Source organism: Lutjanus erythropterus, chromosome 15 (assembly GCF_056507025.1).
Source record: "Lutjanus erythropterus isolate fLutEry1 chromosome 15, fLutEry1.hap2, whole genome shotgun sequence".
Taxonomy (NCBI): domain Eukaryota; kingdom Metazoa; phylum Chordata; class Actinopteri; order Lutjaniformes; family Lutjanidae; genus Lutjanus; species Lutjanus erythropterus.
This window is the reverse complement of record NC_139331.1, coordinates 4,820,100-4,838,097: the sequence shown is the minus strand read 5'-3', so window position 1 is coordinate 4,838,097 and position 17,998 is coordinate 4,820,100. Positions and strand designations below refer to the sequence as shown.

At 36.3% G+C, this 17,998-nt stretch overlaps 1 protein-coding gene across 1 annotated transcript in view; it reads left to right on the top strand.

Moving 5' to 3' along the window:
- Positions 1-10,311: 10,311 nt before the first annotated feature.
- ube2j1 (ubiquitin-conjugating enzyme E2, J1) overlaps positions 10,312-17,998 on the top strand; it is a 59,642-nt gene continuing 51,955 nt past the window's right edge. Inside the window, exon 1 of the mRNA XM_084737283.1 lies at positions 10,312-10,674. Coding sequence (XP_084593409.1) covers positions 10,644-10,674 — 31 coding nt within the window. The 5' untranslated portion in view covers positions 10,312-10,643. The remainder of the gene's footprint in view (positions 10,675-17,998) is intronic.

Genomic DNA, 17,998 nt, shown 5'->3' with positions numbered 1-17,998 from the left:
TGTGAAATTATAGAAATGACGCTGCCGTGAGCTGTAAACTGTAAACTTCACACGAATATGTCAGAGGCGTTCACTCACATCAGTGGCATGACATGGATTCAAAGTGATCGAGCCCTTCAACAGCGTTAAACAAGCCTGCTGTTTGCTCGTGACATTGAGATGACTCACACACCTCTGTGTCTCCACAGAAACAGAGGTCAAGTCAGATGGGAGGTTAGTAATCCTCTGGCTGCTGAAGTGTCCTTGAGCAACACTGTTGTTTATGTATAAATGATATACAGGCTTGGGGAGTAATGGATTACATGTGAAATTTTAAAATAAAGAATGATATACTGCTATGCACAGTGCACACTCACTTGTCAATTCATTATCATGGCCTCCTGTAAAAAAAATGCTGCACTGGGTGGAAACTTTGCCATTTTTAAATCAATCAATCAATTGATAAATTGCGCACAACAAACGAAGGAACAGCTGCACAAAGTAATAAACCTAACAACAATCACAATCTATTATTAATCAAAAATTAAATTAACCTGCACCTATTTTGATAATCAATTAATCATTTCAGTCATTTTTTAATTTTAAAAAAATCTCTGATTTCAGCTTCTTAAATGTGAATATATTCTGGTTTCTTTAGTCCTCTCTGACAATAAATGGAATATCTTTGGGTTGTGGGGCAAAACAAGACATTTGAGGACATTTTTAGACCAAACAGCTTATTGATTAATGGGGGAAATGGTCAAAAGATGAACTGAATGAAAATGATCATTACACGAAAGACTTGAGAAATAGGTCCATGTAAGGCACATGGACGCACAACGTACACGACAAGATTGTAACAGGATTAATTAACTGATCAATTGCTTCAAAAAAATCAAAATTCTTTCTTAAATGTGAATATTTTCTGGTTTCTTTACTCCTCTCTGACAGTAAACTGATTATCTTTGATTTGAGGACGTCAGCTTGACCTTTGATCAACATTTTTCACCATTTTCTGACATTTTATGGACCAAATAACTAACTGATTAATGGAGAAAATGGTCAACTGATTAATCTATAATGAAATAATCATTACAGGAAAGACTTGAAAAACGCTCCACATGTTTTGGACTTATTTTTGAAGTGACAAGACTGTGACAGTATTGATTCATCAACTAATTGCTTTAAGTCATTTTTAAGTAAAAAAACAAAGTCCAAATTCTCTGATCTCAGCTTCTTAAATGTGTATATTTTCTGTTTTCTTTACTCCTCTCTGACAATAAACTGAACATCTTTGATTTGAGGACGTCATCATGGAAACACTGATCAACATTTTTCACAATTTTCTGACATTTAATGTACCAAATAACTGATTATGAGTGAAAATAATCAACCAACTAATTGATGATGAAAATAATCATTAGTTACAGCTATAAACACTACATAAGGCTAAACTTTTTCACCATGTTTTATACTGAACTAATCCAAAAGCAACAAGAAAGTAATCAACTTACATTAATTTAATATTGATACTTGGATTATGTTACTGATTACATTTTTTAAGAGCTAATTAGTAACTGTATCAGAATGCATTTTTAAAGTAATCCTCCCAACCATGATTTTACAAGGATACAAGGTTAATTTAATTATCATTATACAACACAGGGCTGCAAAAAGATGCATGATGCAGTCTCTGCTACTTCTCAAAGAAAATACAAGTTATATACAGTAAAATGGGTGAATAAATATTAAGTCAGAAATAAAATCTTACATGGAGGAGTGCTGAGGATGAATGAAGCAGCCTCACAGCCTGAGGGAAGAAGCTGCTACTCTGGACTCTGCAGGCACCTCACCTCCTTGGTATCACTGATGCTCAGGTGGGTACCAATGATGTTCTGGGTTGTTTTAATGACCCGCTGCAGAGTTTTTCTGTCCTGGACTGTGCACATCCCATGATGCCACAGAGGGTAAGTTCACAATAGAATGAAAAGTACAACATTTTCTTTCATTTTTTTTGTGTGTGAGGTGGAGAGTTTTGGATATATTGGCCAAAAAATACCAAAAAATACATTTTAAAAATTCAGAACAAGGGTCTCTTTCCAAAAATCATAACCCAGTTACTCAAGATAATCCACAGACCTTGTTGTGAGCAGTTTCATGTAGGAACTACTTTCTTTCTACACTAAAATCTATCAGAACTCCTTATCTTGAGTAACCAGGTCATGATTTTTGGAAAGAGACACTGGTTTTGAGTTTTTCAAAGGAGAAGAGAGACATCTCTTCGGCTGAAGTCTCCAAAACTCTGCAACTCACCCCAAAACTATCTAGGTGGATAAACAGCACCTCAAGCAGGGAGAAGAATATGTATTTTTGATTTGGGGGTGAACTGTCCCTTTAAGAAATACAGCCTATGAAAGAGGGATCAGAGTGGGTTTCATCATTCCAGTGCAGTTTTCACTTTTTTTTTAGTAGTTTTTAGTTAGTTAATTTGAAGTTTTGGTTTGAGTTTTATTAGTTTTTATTTATTATTATTATAATATTGGGGGTATTTGTCAGGGGCAGATTTAAGAATTTCAGATTAGGTATTACAATACAAACACAACTCTTACATCTTGACATAGCATAACACAAATAATTCCCTGTATAGTTTTATTCTAATTTGTTTTGTTTCCCCTAAGTTTTTATTTTTTATTTCAGTTAAAAACGCACCTAGTTTAATTTCCTCAATTGTACAGTGTTGTAGATTTTAAGAGCCCCTCATGTTTTGGAGCATTTAAAAACCAACCGGCCGGCTTTTTAAAATCCTCAAGGCGTATTAATAGTAAAAATGTGTTCAGTATTTTACTTGTTAATTTAAATATTAAGTTATTTGCTTTTATCAGTATTTGTGGCAGTCGTTCCCACAGCTGTAATGTAATGAACTAATGACATGATTTATAGATGCCTGTTTGAAACTTCTCCGAAACAGAATCAATTTTATTGGCCAAGTGTGTGTACATGCCAGGGTTTTTGGTAACACTTTCTATGAATGCCATATCTTTGCATTATAGGCACATTCATTAGACATTATAATGCATTTATAAGGCTTTATAAAATGTTTTATAACCAGGCATGACAAGTTAAAACAAGGTTTATAAAGGACTGTAGTCGGTGGACATAATGTATTCTAAGTTCAACTTTCATAATGCTTTATAGCTCCATGACAAAGTGACTTTGAAAGAAGAATCTGAGTCCTGCAGTTACACAGCACATTATAACTACCATGACTTTAGCCAATTTAGCCATTACTTTTATTTAACAAACTGAAACAACACACTAAGGTCAGTATAAAGAAAGACTTTTCCTGAAACCATACCATTAGGTTGTTATGGAGCAGGAGTTTTCTTCTGGGTACAGCAAATAATTTAGTTGGAAGTTTGGAAACTTTAAAGTTGATCTGCCTTAAATTTAGGTTGAATTAATGCAAAATGTCGTTTGAAAGCAATCAGATTATTATGTACATCTGACTTGAAAAGTTACTTGAACACAGCTGCTTTAATTTGATCTGGAAAAAAAAAAAACTTAATTCAACTGCAGGTTACCAACTGAAGTATTTATTAAAAGTTTATTTTATTCTATTTTATTTTATTTCATTTTATTTTTTAAAGTTGGTCCAACAATTCTCTTTTCTCTCAATTCTCTCAAAAAGCCATACAGTGAGGTTTGGACATTCCTAACAAAACATAAAGGAATTAAATTGCTCCTTTATTTTATTGCTGCTCAAGCTGGACATTTTGAGTCTTGTTAAAGAATGAGGAATCCCTTACAGTTTAATTGCATTCCTCCTGCTTTATAGCACAGGGTGTATTGTGGGTGGAACATAGAACACCAGACGAGAACCAAGTTTCTCCTTCATCTCCAACCTTGGCTCTGGATTTACATCATGCAGCAGATGTGCAGCCATGCCGATAGCGGGCAGAGGTCACTGGTCTACATGGCATGTTCTCGACTCCTGTGGGTCTCAATATCGCAGCAGTGAGCTTTTAACGCCCTTGGCAGCTGTATATGACTAGAGTAATCGGCTGCGAGGGTTGAAGTGCGTGGGCACACATGCAGAATAACTGGATTGCAGTTGATGTGGTGCGACATGAGTCAGTGGTCAAGCATCCCTTTGTTGCTTTGCAATATCATCTGTAGATCCGAAGTTCATTTTGCACAGCGGTTGCTTGGAAATGATGATGTAGTGTTTTACAGTCGAGGATTCATCTATACTTAATGTTGTATAACAGCTGTTCTGCTGTTTCAGCATTGCATATAATACAATGTACCACTCTTGCCCATTGACTGTGCCACAGCAGTTTTCTTTTTTATGTTATCCTTAAACACAAGCAGAAAATCTTTGCTTTCTAATATGGAAGCCTAATACACAAAAAAGAAAGCACTGCCTGTTTGTGGCCCTTCATCACAGCTTTCAGAAGTTAGCCGCATGCCATATGGATAAAAAAAATCATCATCACCTCATCTTTGCTAAGCCTCTCCTGCGAACAGCAACTGTCCAATCATAGCGTAGCAACCGTAACTAAGGCACAGTACGCCTGTCAAGCTTTGCATTTCTCTCTGTGCTGTAGTGGTGTGGAGGAGGTTCTGAGACCAGCCGTACTCTGTGTTACATGAGTCTGAACAGTGGCGTATTTTTTAAAATACAAGAGCACACATATGGGCATATATGGCATATGGGTCTGGCTAACTAACACGAGTTTACTAGCTGCAGTCTGATGGAAAAATTAAAACATCAGCTGAGGACGAAATTCTCAAGGAATTTAAGCATTAGCTCATTTAGCCCAATTTCAATGTTAAATCTGCCGCCGTTGTTTGGAGAAAAGAGGGTCACACTCAGAATTAATATCAACCAACAATACTTTTACTTTTACTTGATCACGTCTGGTAAAAAAAAATAAATAAATCACACAACGTTTTCAGCCATCTGGCCTTCATCAGTACATGCTGCCATTATCACTATGAATTGGAAAGTTTGACAGGCGTAGCAACAATAACTATGCAAGTGAAGAGTCAATTATCCACTGATAATTGTTTGTAGAGCTGCAATGGTTAATCGATTATTAAATTAATCACCAACTTAAAGTTTAAGTAATTTTCTTTAAAGAAAACAGGTTAAAATTCTCTGAATCCAGCTTCTTAAACATTAATATGTTTTGGTTTATTTACTCCTCTAGGACAGTAACTGAATATCTTTGGGTTGTGGGCAAAACAAGACATTTCAGGAGGTCATATGGGGCTTTGTATAATTAATGTAACATTTTTCACATTATTAACTGTTTAACAATAAATAATAAATAAAGTAATAAAGTAATAATAAATAATAAAGTTGGGTCTGTTCCACTGCTTTTCTAGTAAGTATATTTATCTAGTTTTTTTCTTCTGTATTGTTCTCCTTAAGACACTTCACATTTTTATTTTTGTTTTCTTCATTTCAACACACATCCTTTACCTCTTATTGAAAGTTTTAATTTATGTACTTTATCTTTCTATTTTTAGTTTTCATCCTGCCTGTGGTGTTTCCTCACTTATGATTATATTTCCTCAGTTCTTGTTTTTAATTAGTGCTGTTCTTATTTTAGTGTTTCATTTAATTGCAAAGTTATTGCTTTGAGTGTGTGTGTGTGTGTGTGTGTGTGTGTGTGTGTGCGTGTGCGTGTGCGTGTGCGTGTGTGTGTGTGTGTGTGTGTGTGTGTGTGTGTGTGTGTGCGCTAGCCAAATAAAGTCTGATGGATTGATTGATCTTTTTGGCTAGATCATCATAAAATTTCACATCTAAACATATCATGCCAGCACAGGTTCTCTCCTGAGGGGATCATTTCATCATTACGTGTATGTGTGTGTAATCCCTTCTCTTTTCCATGAAGTGAATGCTAGTGGTTTATTTTTGATCTGAAAGTCTGGGCTGTGCCATACGGGGTGAGATGTGGGGGTATCCAGTTATTTGGCTGGATTTTAACCAAGCTGTTAATGTCTTTATTTCTACTGCTACCCATTCTGTTTTTTGTCACTTCTGGCACTAATAAAGTTTAAAACACAGAAAAGAATCAGATTGCTTTCATCAGTCTGCCCTAATGAACCTGCATTATTTTATTGTTTTGCCATCAGACTGATTTATGTATTTTACAGTCTCTGCTTCTGTTTTGCATGTTTTAGTTAGCATCTCACAGTGCAGGACAATGTTGTCTTTAGTCCATGTTTCTATTAACATTAATATCCCTCATTTTAGTTCCATTTCTCATATTATGAGCCTCCATATTGCATATTTTAAATAGTACCTAACAAAAGTCAAAGGTGTCCTGAACATTAATATTCTCTTTTCTTTCTATTATTATTCTTTATGCTTTGAAATGATAAATGATTAAAAGCTTTGTCATCTTAATATTATATTATGTTTTCACAGTGACTTTGAAATATCTGTCCAGAGACTGCAGATCAAAAACAGCGTCTTGACTAACTCTGATGCATATTGATCACAGTGTCCTGAATAAACCAACGAATAAAATGAAATAGATTGATTAATTGAATAATTTTACAGGCTTGTGAAGTTAAATGTAAAACACATAGTTTTGTGTTGCCAATAGAATCGGGGTTTTTTTGCCTTTACTCAATAGGACAGCTGAAGTGAGGACAGGAAAAGGGGTGAGAGAAAAGGGGATGACATGGATTAAAGGGCCACAGGTGCAAGTCGATCCCACAGGCACTGCAGAGGACACACAGCCCCAGCACATGGAGCAAATGTTCCACCGACCGAGCTACCTGGCCACCAGAAATGTAGCATTTTTGTCTTATCCTACAAATCCACTTGCAACCACTGAGATTTATTTTGTCACCTCTTAACGGGGACCCGGCCTCAGGTTGGGAAACAATTAAAAAGAGCAGAAGTAGGCATCAGAGGTGTTCTGTACTTGAGTGTAAGTACAGATATGACTCTGGTAAAAGTAGAAGTACTGCTTAAACTTCTTTACTCAAGTAAAAGTGAAAAAGTTCAGGTCCTGGAATGTACTCAGTAGAAATGTCTTTCAGAGGACGACTTATCACTTTTATACTCTAAGAACCTCACCTTTTCTCTGCGTCTGTGTGTCTCTGTTTACGCTGTTTTCACCTTGTTACATCTTTTATGTATTTTTTGTTTTGTTATGTATTGTTACATCGTTTTGGTTTTGTCATGTCATTTTCATCTTATTATTGTCTTGCTACATTATTTTTCTCTTGTCACTTTTTTTTTTTTTTTTACAGCATTTTGTTACGTCTGTTGCGTTGGTCTGTCGTGTGCTGATGGATACACCAAGGAATTGTCTTTTGTGTTATTGTTCCATCTGTTTAGACTGAAAATGTGCTGGAATGTAAAGAAAAGGAGTAAAAATAAATAACTCAAATGAAGTTTTCAGGTATTTGTACTTTACTTAAGTACAGTAACACAGTATTTGTACTTAGTTACTTTTGTAGGAATTACTTGTTGAACCGCAGATACATTATAAGTGTGTCTTGCCAAAGAAAACAAATACACATACTTTAATGAAGAAATAGTGGGAAAACAGTAAGAAACTAGATCTGAATTTGGTTGGCTGCCACAGTATTCAATCTCACAAGAGGGAATAGAATTAATTTTTATACCTGTGTATGTGGTCCTGGCTCATAGAATCTTGTAGACTTAGCTCTTAATAGAAACATGTGAATTTTAATAAATGGTTCAAGCTTCATTAACTCTTGCAGGTCAAAGCCATGTACAGATCCAGATCAAGGTAACCCCCATTAACCTCCATAAAGCTTTCAAAGCATCCGTAGAATCCCGGTGAAATCTCCGTAGAATAACCTGCTCTGCGAGTCCCAGATTTCAGTGTGTTGCTTCATCCCCGAAACTGACATTTGCTTGACATTTCAGCCTTTGAATAACTTTTGCATTAATGTTAAGGAGCAAAAGGGAGCAAGGAAGAAAGACAGATAGTGTATTTTTTTTTTTTTGCCATATTAAAATCTTCACCTTCTGGAATGCAGGATGAGGAAGACAGCATGGTGGCAGTTTGGTCTAAACATAAAGATGCATCAGCAGAGAGAAATCATATACTGTGTGAGCGTTGTACCTGTGGTGGGACTGAGGGGTGCACGAAGGTGTCAGCAGAGTCTCGGGGTGGAGCGGATCATAAACAACCTGGGAGATGTCAAGTCTCCGCCAAAGTCACATAAAGCAAAACCACTGTGACTGTCTGCACTTTGACTCAGTAAAAATAACATGCAGGCAACATTAAACAAAAGATAGGACATCAAATGTCTTAGTTTTCCCTCCTCACCACCTGGTTATGTATAAGCTTCCCTTAGCATTCAGGAATATGAAGTTTAAATATGGTGTATGCATGACAGTGTGCAGAAAATAGCAGCAACTCTGCCAATTGATCTACTTTTGATTGGCAGCTATGACCTCTGTAATGTAGCCCAGGGGTGGGCAATTCTTTTTCATGGGTGGGGGGCCACATGAGAAATTGATCAGGCTGTCATGGGCCAGCCACAAATAATATAAGGTCTTAATAATGGCCAAATGCCTAATAATAGAATGGTCAGAAGTGCTCTATGTAGGGCACTTCTACTGTTGGTCACCCTTTATGAACTGCCATGTGATGAATTACAGAATGTCCAAAACTTGATGTTTTACAGCGTATCATACAAGCTGCATACAGGTTGCAACAATAGTAGCAGCAAAAGTAGATGAATAACATAAACAACATGGATGTACAGCACTGAGTGAATAAAGTTACAGTTTAATATAAAATATACAATAAATTGAGTTAAATTAACTGAACTTAAGAAAAAATATTCAATAAGGTTATATTAAGTTGAACCAACAACTGTTCAGTCAGACTGATGACCTTTACAATAAAATGTCATTTTGCTTTCTCAGTTTCAAGAACCATTTCTTAATTTCACACAAAGAACTTCCAGCTGCAGCTGCTCCTGTTAGAGACACTCTGTTCCAGTTTGACACAAAGACTAAATGAAACAGCTCAGAGTGAATTTATTAAGTTTTAAGTAGGGGGTAGGGATCGACTTCAATACCATCATGGCTTGTAATGTTTTCATTATTGTGGAAACAAATATTTTCTACTTCTATGAAAAAGAAGAGTCTCAGAAGAGTTTTAACTTTCTGTGCTGTGGCCTGCAGTCAAACAATTAATGTTGCTTTGACTCACTCACTCACCCACTTTTGTTCAAATAATATGCTTTTGTTATGTTATGTAACACAAATTATTTGCTCATAAAACATATAAACAACATTTTATCAGTTCATTCAATTAAATATTTCCACAGTGCACAATGTATGTGTTCACTGGTGCACTCAGTCCAAGACAACAAAATTAAGTGTCCTCTAGAGAGGCCTTGTGTCTGAGACACCATGATAAAGTGCCCTCTAAAATGCGTTTATTTGACAAAATGTGATAAAGTGCCCTTTGGAGTGGCCCTTTCAGTGTCCAATCGAGTGCCCTTCCACAATGAAAATGTGGTTAAGTGCCATCTAAAGTGCCCTTTCAGTAGACAAAATGTGATAAAGTGTCTTTAGGGTGCCTTCCAGTGGAGAAAATGTGGTAAAGTGCTCTTTGGAGTGCCCTTCGAGCGGATGACACATTAAAAAGTACATCACGACTTCCAGTGTGCTGGTGCCAAACCATATACAGCTGTTGCCATTTTTATTGTATGGCCCCAGCCCCTCATACAAACTGAGTCTGCCACTGTATGTGTTGTTAACTGGTCTTGAACTAATGAGACTATATTGGTTTTTGTACATTTTGGCCAAATGAACTCAAAAACTAAATTTGTTGACTCACAAAAGTCACAAGTTGTTTGATTGTTTGTGCAGAATGAATATTAAGTTTTCATGTACAAACAATTGTCATTGATGATTAGGGTTTTACAGTGATTTTTAAGACATTTTAACAGTTATATTTCATACAGTATTTCATTATTATTTTATTTTGAGGGGTATTGGGTACTTGAATTTTCTATAAGAATTTGTGAACCGTAAAACATTATTATACTGAGAGTGACTACTGAAAAAGTCAAACATTACAATTCAGCCCATGAAGATGGTTTTCAAAATAAAATACTTCAGTGCTATAAATCCTGTGTCTACAGGCAGTGATTAGCAGTGATTAAAACTCACAAATAGGTATTCACTTGCTAATAGGGTTTAAATCGCCATGGTATTTTTTTTTTTTTTGCTTCCATAAAGAAACTGACAAGCCAACTTATCTGAAAAGCTCTGCCTCACATCTCCCCAGAAGAAGAAGAAACTCAGCCAGTAGTCAATCACTTCCTGTTTACGTTTCCACACATGACGTCACGCGGATAACATTTGACCAACAGTTTCAGGGCAGAAACAGAGGATAACTTGTGAAATAACTCCTCAACACTCTTGTGACGACTCGTTTCAAATATCTTGTGTTTTAGCCGCACACCGGAGCAGCGGGGAGCGGGAACGAGCCGGGCGTTCAGCTGTCCTGCTAATATCTGAAGACCAGAACGAGCTAGCCGCGGCTGCTAACTGTAGCTAACGTTAGCTGGCAGCTAGCTAGCGAGTTAGCAAGAGGAACTGAACAGCACTTCATAATTAAACAGAGGACTCAACGGCTGTCAGTATGGAGAATAAATATAACCTCAAGAGTCCAGGTGAGCTCCCTCTCTAATGTTGTCTTTGTGCTGTTCTGTAGCTGTTTGCTAGCATGACTGACACACACAACTTCCCTGTTGACATCTCTTAATTAGCGTTAAAAGACAATAACTGTGGACAAACTCCGTTCAAATTAGTTTTCTACACTGACTCAAGACATTTATTATGTAGTTTGACTCAGTTTCGTAGTGTGTGTGTGTGTGTGTGTGTGTGTGTGTGTGTGTGTGTGTTGGCTTTTTCAGTAGTGAACTCCACATGGAGACAATGTTCAGGACAAAAACATGTTCGTCCAGTTTCCATAGGACCTGTGTTGACATAACTCGCTGACATAGTTCGTGTTACTGTGTTGTGTAACGTTACACTTTGTTTATGACGTGTCTACATGTGTAGCTAACAGTCATGGACGTGTTTGACTGGATTTTGGTTTGTTAGAAACCAGTAGGAGTGAAGTTTATGTCCATCTAAATGACTCAGGATGACCTAAATGGGGTCAGCAAGGATAGTTAATTGGCCATTTACAGTGAATGGGTTATTTCTCTAGCAACAAGTGAGTCAGACATTATCAAAACTCTATATGTTTTGCAGCAATATGCTGTTCCTCAGTGTTCGTATGGCTGAGTGAGATGGCTTAAAAATAATTTCTTGATAGTGTTAGGCTATGCTGCAATGTACAATATGTGTCTCAATACATTTTCTGTCAAATACATACCATATATTAGATCTGAGTGACAGGGACAAAATCAAATAACACAATTAAATACATCAGTATTGATACTGCAACAGTATTGTAAAGCAGCCTTTAAAACCAGGAAAAGATAACACTAATCTCGATATGACAATATCCAAAATCTAAGATGGTTTTTAATTTCATATAATGAAACTGATACACCATTAATATATTGCTCAGTCCTAGTGATTAGTTTAACAAAGATGAAACTTGTTAAATGTAAAATTTGAGTAAAGGGTGAAGGAAAGAGCTAATGAGGGGACAGCACATTCATGAACATAAGGGTGTTGGTCACAAGCTATAGCCTAAATAGACTCAACATAGCAAAATTTAACATCAGACAAAAAAAAAGCAAAATAATCAATATTTTTGCAAATAATCTAAAATCCAGTGTCTGAAACTTGCTATAACATTGCTTTAAATCAAATACTAGATTAAAAAGATAGATCTTTAATTTCATTTTTTAACATCCAGGGGCAGTGAGTTCCACAGTTTAGGGGCATAAAAACAAAAAGCACTCTTACTGGTATGTTTATGGGACACAAGAGGAGCATTTAAAAGAATGGCGGTGGGGGATGTTAGTGATCTGGCGGGAACATGAAATGAAAGAAGGTCTCTGATGTAGGGAGGAGTGAGGTTATTTAAAGCTTTATAAACAAGTAAATTATCTTTAAAATCAATTCTAAAAGATACAGGTAGCCAGTGTACCTTTACTTTTATTTTAGTTAAGACTCTGGCTGCAGCATTCTGGACTAACTCTAGTTTTCCTATAGACTTTTTAGGTAATCGAGTAAAAAGGGAATTGCAGTAGTCTGAATGGCTAGTAATAAAAGTGTCACTTAGTATGTCAGCATCATTTTGAGTTTAAAAAAGCTCTGACTTTGGTCATATTCCTAAAATGAGAAAAGGATGTTTTAATGACGTTGTTAAAATGAGAATTAAAAATTTAAGTAGAGTCTAAAATGACTCCCAAGCTGTGATGTTAGTTTAATCTGTCCTCTAAGATCACAAGGCATTAAGAACAAGCACTGAGAACAGTACAGAGACGTGCATGTGTTACTACACAGAACTATACAGATAAAAAAGACATATCTGTGTATCTATTTTATCATGTAAAATGTGCAGAGAAAATGGATGTTACTAGTACAGTGTTAACATGATAACATCATACCCTTTAGGATTAGTAGGAGGGAGAAATGAACATCAATATTGGAGAAGTATAAACGATGAAAAAGCGAGGGTTGTGTGAGAAAATAGTTACTCTCTTTTGTAGACATGATGCAAAAGGCGATATTCTAGGGCTGCGACAAATGATTATTTTCATGGTCAATTATTTTCCTGATTAATAGCTGTTTGGTCACTAAAATGTCAGAAAATGGTGAAAAATGTTGTTCCGTGTTTCCCAAAGCCCAAGCTGATGTCCTCAAATGTCTTGCTTTGTCCACAGCACAAAGATGTTCAGTTTACTGTCCTAAAGGAGAAAGAAACCAAAAAATATTCACATTTAAGAAGCTGGAATCAGAGAATTTTGACTTTTTTTCTTAGAAAATTACTCAAACCGATTAATTGATTATCAAACTAGTTGGTGATTACTTTAATATGTTGTGTGTTTTGAGAACCAAAATATGCTACATGGGTTTTTACAATAGAAATCATGATATTGTGGCATGTAAAGACCCTTTTTAGGTTTCTGGTCACTGGTGTTTCATTGACTTGAGTTTATTAGTAAAACAAAATATAACGATTAACAGTATAATAATAATCTGCACTGTAATGAAAGTAAAAGTCTGCTTCTGGTACAGCAGAAAATGCATTCATTTCTGATGAGCAGATGATGAAGGCAAATCAAGCAGAGTGCTAAATGCTCTGATAAATGAACTAAACTGGCTTCAACTTTAACTGCTGAGGTCAGTCGGTACAGAAATGATAGAGAATGGCTGATATGCTCGGAGATCAAAGACCGAATCTACTCAATATACTGTCAAATCTGAAGCTGAGCTGAATAAGCAAGTTTCTAATGTTCTGTGTGAATGTCATGTTCAGGCTGAGTTCAAAATCAGGATAAGACTGTACACCATGATAGTAGTAATGTTGAAATGATTAGTCAGTTAATCAAGGGGTTCACAAACTTTGTCATGTAAAGGACTCAGAACAGATTCACATTAGACCACAGAGAGGATTTGAGAGGATTTTGTCGTAAGGAATCCCCTCTGAGTAATATTATTTTTAGGTATGAAAATAATATAATCAGTCAAACCATCACTATGAATTACAATCAGTCAAAATGGTCAACACTTGTTCTTCCTTTGTTCCAACTTCCAAAAAACACAATGAAAGGTCAAATATACTATTACTCCAGCTTGAAAGTTTCTACAGACTTAAAAAACATCTTCATTTGGTACAGATTCCTGCACAAAATACAGAACACACCATAGTCATAACATGTTTTTCAATCAAAATAAGAATAATGATGTAAAAATTATCAGTACCTCTAATATTTCAAATCATATCACAATATCAGTCAAAATATTTGCAATTTGTTATTTTTTCAAAATTTCTCAGTCCTATTTCACACCCTGTAGTAGTTGTAGATGTTTTTGTTGACATGTGAATGTGGATGCTTTGTGTCAATTTTTTATTTCAGGTTTTCAGCAGGCCTGTCTGACCAGCTGAGTCGAATGTGTCTTAGCACTTGGCCAAAAACTTACTGCTCCTCTGCCACACATGTTTGAATAGCCAGTCTATTTTTCTCTTTCAGCTTTTTGTATCATGTTACTAGGTCTAGTGCAGTATTACTGAAACTTAAGAATGTAGATGATCAGCAAGAAACTAGAAAAAAAGGTACTGGTAACATAATGAAAGCAATGAGTTCCTGCCACGTATCACCAAGTACAGGCTACAGTATCATGTCAGCTGAGCTAATGTTTGCTCTACTGCTGTACAACTCTTGCTCCAAGGACAGACACACACATACATGTATGCACACACACGCAGGTGCTCGTTCCCTACAGGCTTACATGATTTGTTTGCTTAGAGTCACTGGGTTGGAACTGTTGTGTTCAGTTTTCAGTTTTCAGTTCTAATATTCAAAGTTTCAGAATGACTGTATCATAGTGCTAGTTGTACTGAAGTTAAGTTAGTGAGTTAAGCTTACTGAATTACCTGTACACAAGATCAAATTTTAAATATTAGGGCTGCTTCTTGCTATAATATTACTATCACTGTACCAGTTATTTTCATGATTAATTTATAAATATTTTGGTCCATAAAATGTCAAAAAATATTGTGAAAAATGGCCATCACACTAACCCAGAAACCCATCCATCTTCTAGCTTGTTTTGTCCAATAAATACAGTAAAAGAAGAGTGTGGATGTGGATGTTACATCAATAAATTACTCTACATACCGTGGTTCCAAATTCTATGAGTATACATGCTGCTGCTTAAGGTCAGTTGGTTTATCCCTTGCTCACACAGGATTGAAGTGTGATATCAGACTGAATTGTCAACGTGTTACTTTTCATTTCCATCATCAGAGAATCAATCATATCAGTGGAGTGGGCAGATTCGAAGGTCTAGACCCCAGCAAAGTTGAAAGCAACAAGATAAACAGTCACAGGCCCTAATTTTTTACTGTGTGTAATGAGATGACATGATTAAAAGTTACCAGTTAAACCTCAAATGATGGAAAACAATGTGGAAAATTTGATCGAAATGTTATTTATGTTTGTTCTATTATATTTGTAACAGGCCTGAGCAGAATTACCAAAAACAAAGACAGTATATTTAACAAAATATTATGACCGCCAGCATCACAAGCCTTGGACAGATCTGCAATGTGTGCAGCACAATGCATACTTGTGTTAAAATAATTCCTTACAATGATTTCCTGAAAGGAACAGCTATATAACAGGACATCACAATGTGACCTCTTGTCACAATGTGGTTGGAGAGTTTTCTTCACTGACACCTTCAATTAGTCTTCTGGGAAACCCTTGTTAGCATTCCTCCCCCAAAGCATGGATAGTAACAAATGTAGCTGGAGGCTAGTAGCACCCATGAGGTCCATTAAGAAATACTGAGAATGTTAACAGGCTGCAGAAGGAAAATGAATATTTTTTAAATGACCGTATACTGATGCTTCGCCCTTGACAGAAAACTTTGAGTTTGCCAGTTGTTTCCATTTGACTCCTAGCCGGCCTTTAGATTCTCTGTGCACATCCCAGATGAAAACATCCATAGTGCCGTGTGGTATTTTTAAAATTCTAATAGCTGCAGTTTGTGCACTGTACTGTATCCCATCCTTCCTTACTGTACCTTATCATCCCCCACCATTTTCACTAAATTCCAGAGCTGTCTCAAAGGGAGGGATTAGCTCTCTTTTGTACTCCTGACATTACCTTTTAGCTGAATGTGGTGGAAGCAGCAGCAGCAGAGGAGCAAAGAGGAAAGTGCTAAGACTTTGGAGGAGTCTTTTCCCTCCTTCCTCTGTGCTCTATGCCTTTCACTTCTTTGGAATTGTTGTTATTACGCAATAGTGTCTCTTCCCCTCTCCTCTGGACCAATATGAATCATTCCCGGTGGCAAACACTCAAAATATGTGTTACATAATATGATTTGGCGTACAAGGATTATCACCCTATCGCCTTGGGCCAGTGACCAGACCTCTGCTAACCCAACAGAGGCCTGAGGCGCCTGTGTGGGAAAGGGCTTTTCCATGTCATCTCTGCTTACTTTTACTGGAAGGAAGAGCCAAAAATGGGCATGGGATATGAAAGTCAGCAGGAGATGTGGAGCACTGGAGCGCCTGTCACTGTGCGTCCAGCCACTGGCAGGGACAGTGGTGTTAAGAGGATGCTGTGTTGAGATCTGAAATGCCTCCCCCTCCTCTCTCCTCTTCCTCCTCAACATTGCTAGGTATCACAGCATACTGGACGGATTTGCAACACACAATCAACATCAGTGTCATTGCAGGAAGTAGTTCAGCCTTAATGTAGGGAGACCGAAAGTGAGGGTGTCTGGTAGCGGATGGGTGTGGATGGACTTCTAGTAGTTTTTTTAAGTTTTTGCAAGTTAGTAGTTGACTTGTCAAGGACGTCCTCAAATGTCTTGTTTTTCTCATTACCTAAAGATATTCAGTTTACTGTCATAGAGGAGCAAAGAAACCAGAAATATTCACTTTTAAGAAGCTGGAATCAGAGAATTTGGACTTTTTTTTCTGACTAAAACTGGTTGAATGATTATCAGAATAGTTGGTGATAATTTAATACCTTTATTGAATAATTAATCAAGTAATAGTTGCAGTTCTAGCCAATATGTAGTCTGACTTGTTTAATACATGTAAAAAAAGTGCAGCTACTCTTGAAGGATTACAGCTCTGAACAAATACTGTGTATACCATACTGAGGTGGGTGATAGGGCTCCAGAGTTTACACTGGTAGCTCTTAAGAGTTATTACAATACCAGAATTTTAAACGTCAATACAGTACTAGTGTTAAAAAAAACAATACCTCAATACCGCCATTGATATAACACCAAACTGACAAAAAGTCCTATAGGCAAACAAAATACACAATATTCTGGTATAGAAAAAGTCAGTGAGCTCTGTCTGGTTTTGTTGTAAGCCAAATTTCATGCAAAAATAATAAGGCAGAACTAAACTGAGGTCCTGAAACAGCACTTAAATCATTTTATTTTATACCTTTGGCACTTTTGATACTATGAAATGTTAGTATTGTATTATTTTTAAACATGCGGTATTGAAAAAGTATTTATACTTCGATAGTTTTGACAGCCTTAGTGGCGCTGGTGTTACAATTTTTCTCTGTTGGTTGCATCAGCACATGAATTGGTCACAATAGTCTTGTCATAATTTAGTGAATTTCAAATTTTCATATAATACTTTAAAAAATGTTGATATTCAACACTAATTTTGATACCACGAAGAAGAATTGACTCAACATCGAGGGCATAAGATGTTAGACTTTTATTAGAAGATAAATATTACAAGGCTGTAACATGACAACGTATATAGAAGATGAGTATTGAGTATGAGTATTGATACTACTAAAAAGAAGTACTGAAAGTATTTCAAATATTCAGTATCGATATTTATTGATATATCAATATTTTTGACATGAATTACATCTTTACCGCTATATAATCTCTAGTGATAAAATGCATGAATTCATACTGAAGCTTGTCAACTATCCTAACCTATAGCTGTTTCCCAAAGCGTAAGAAAAGACAGACTGATATAATTAGAGCCTGATTGATATATTGGCTCAACATTATTGGCTCAGTACTGGCCTATCACAGCTGTCAGTCTAATTTTGATACAAATAGTTAGGAAAATATTGATATTTGATACCACAGGGAAAAATTGACTCATTTTGGGCATACAAGCTTAGATTTTTATTCAATCATCAGTATTACAAGGGTGTAACATGAAAATGGATATAGAAAATGAAGTAAATGATGAAAAGAAGATGCGCTGTGAATAAATGAGAGGAAACAGGACTATGTCTGTACTGCAGTGGTTTGTGTCAGCTCGCTGTTGGAAAGAAGAAAGCGCAAGGAAGCGCAGCTATGAGATTA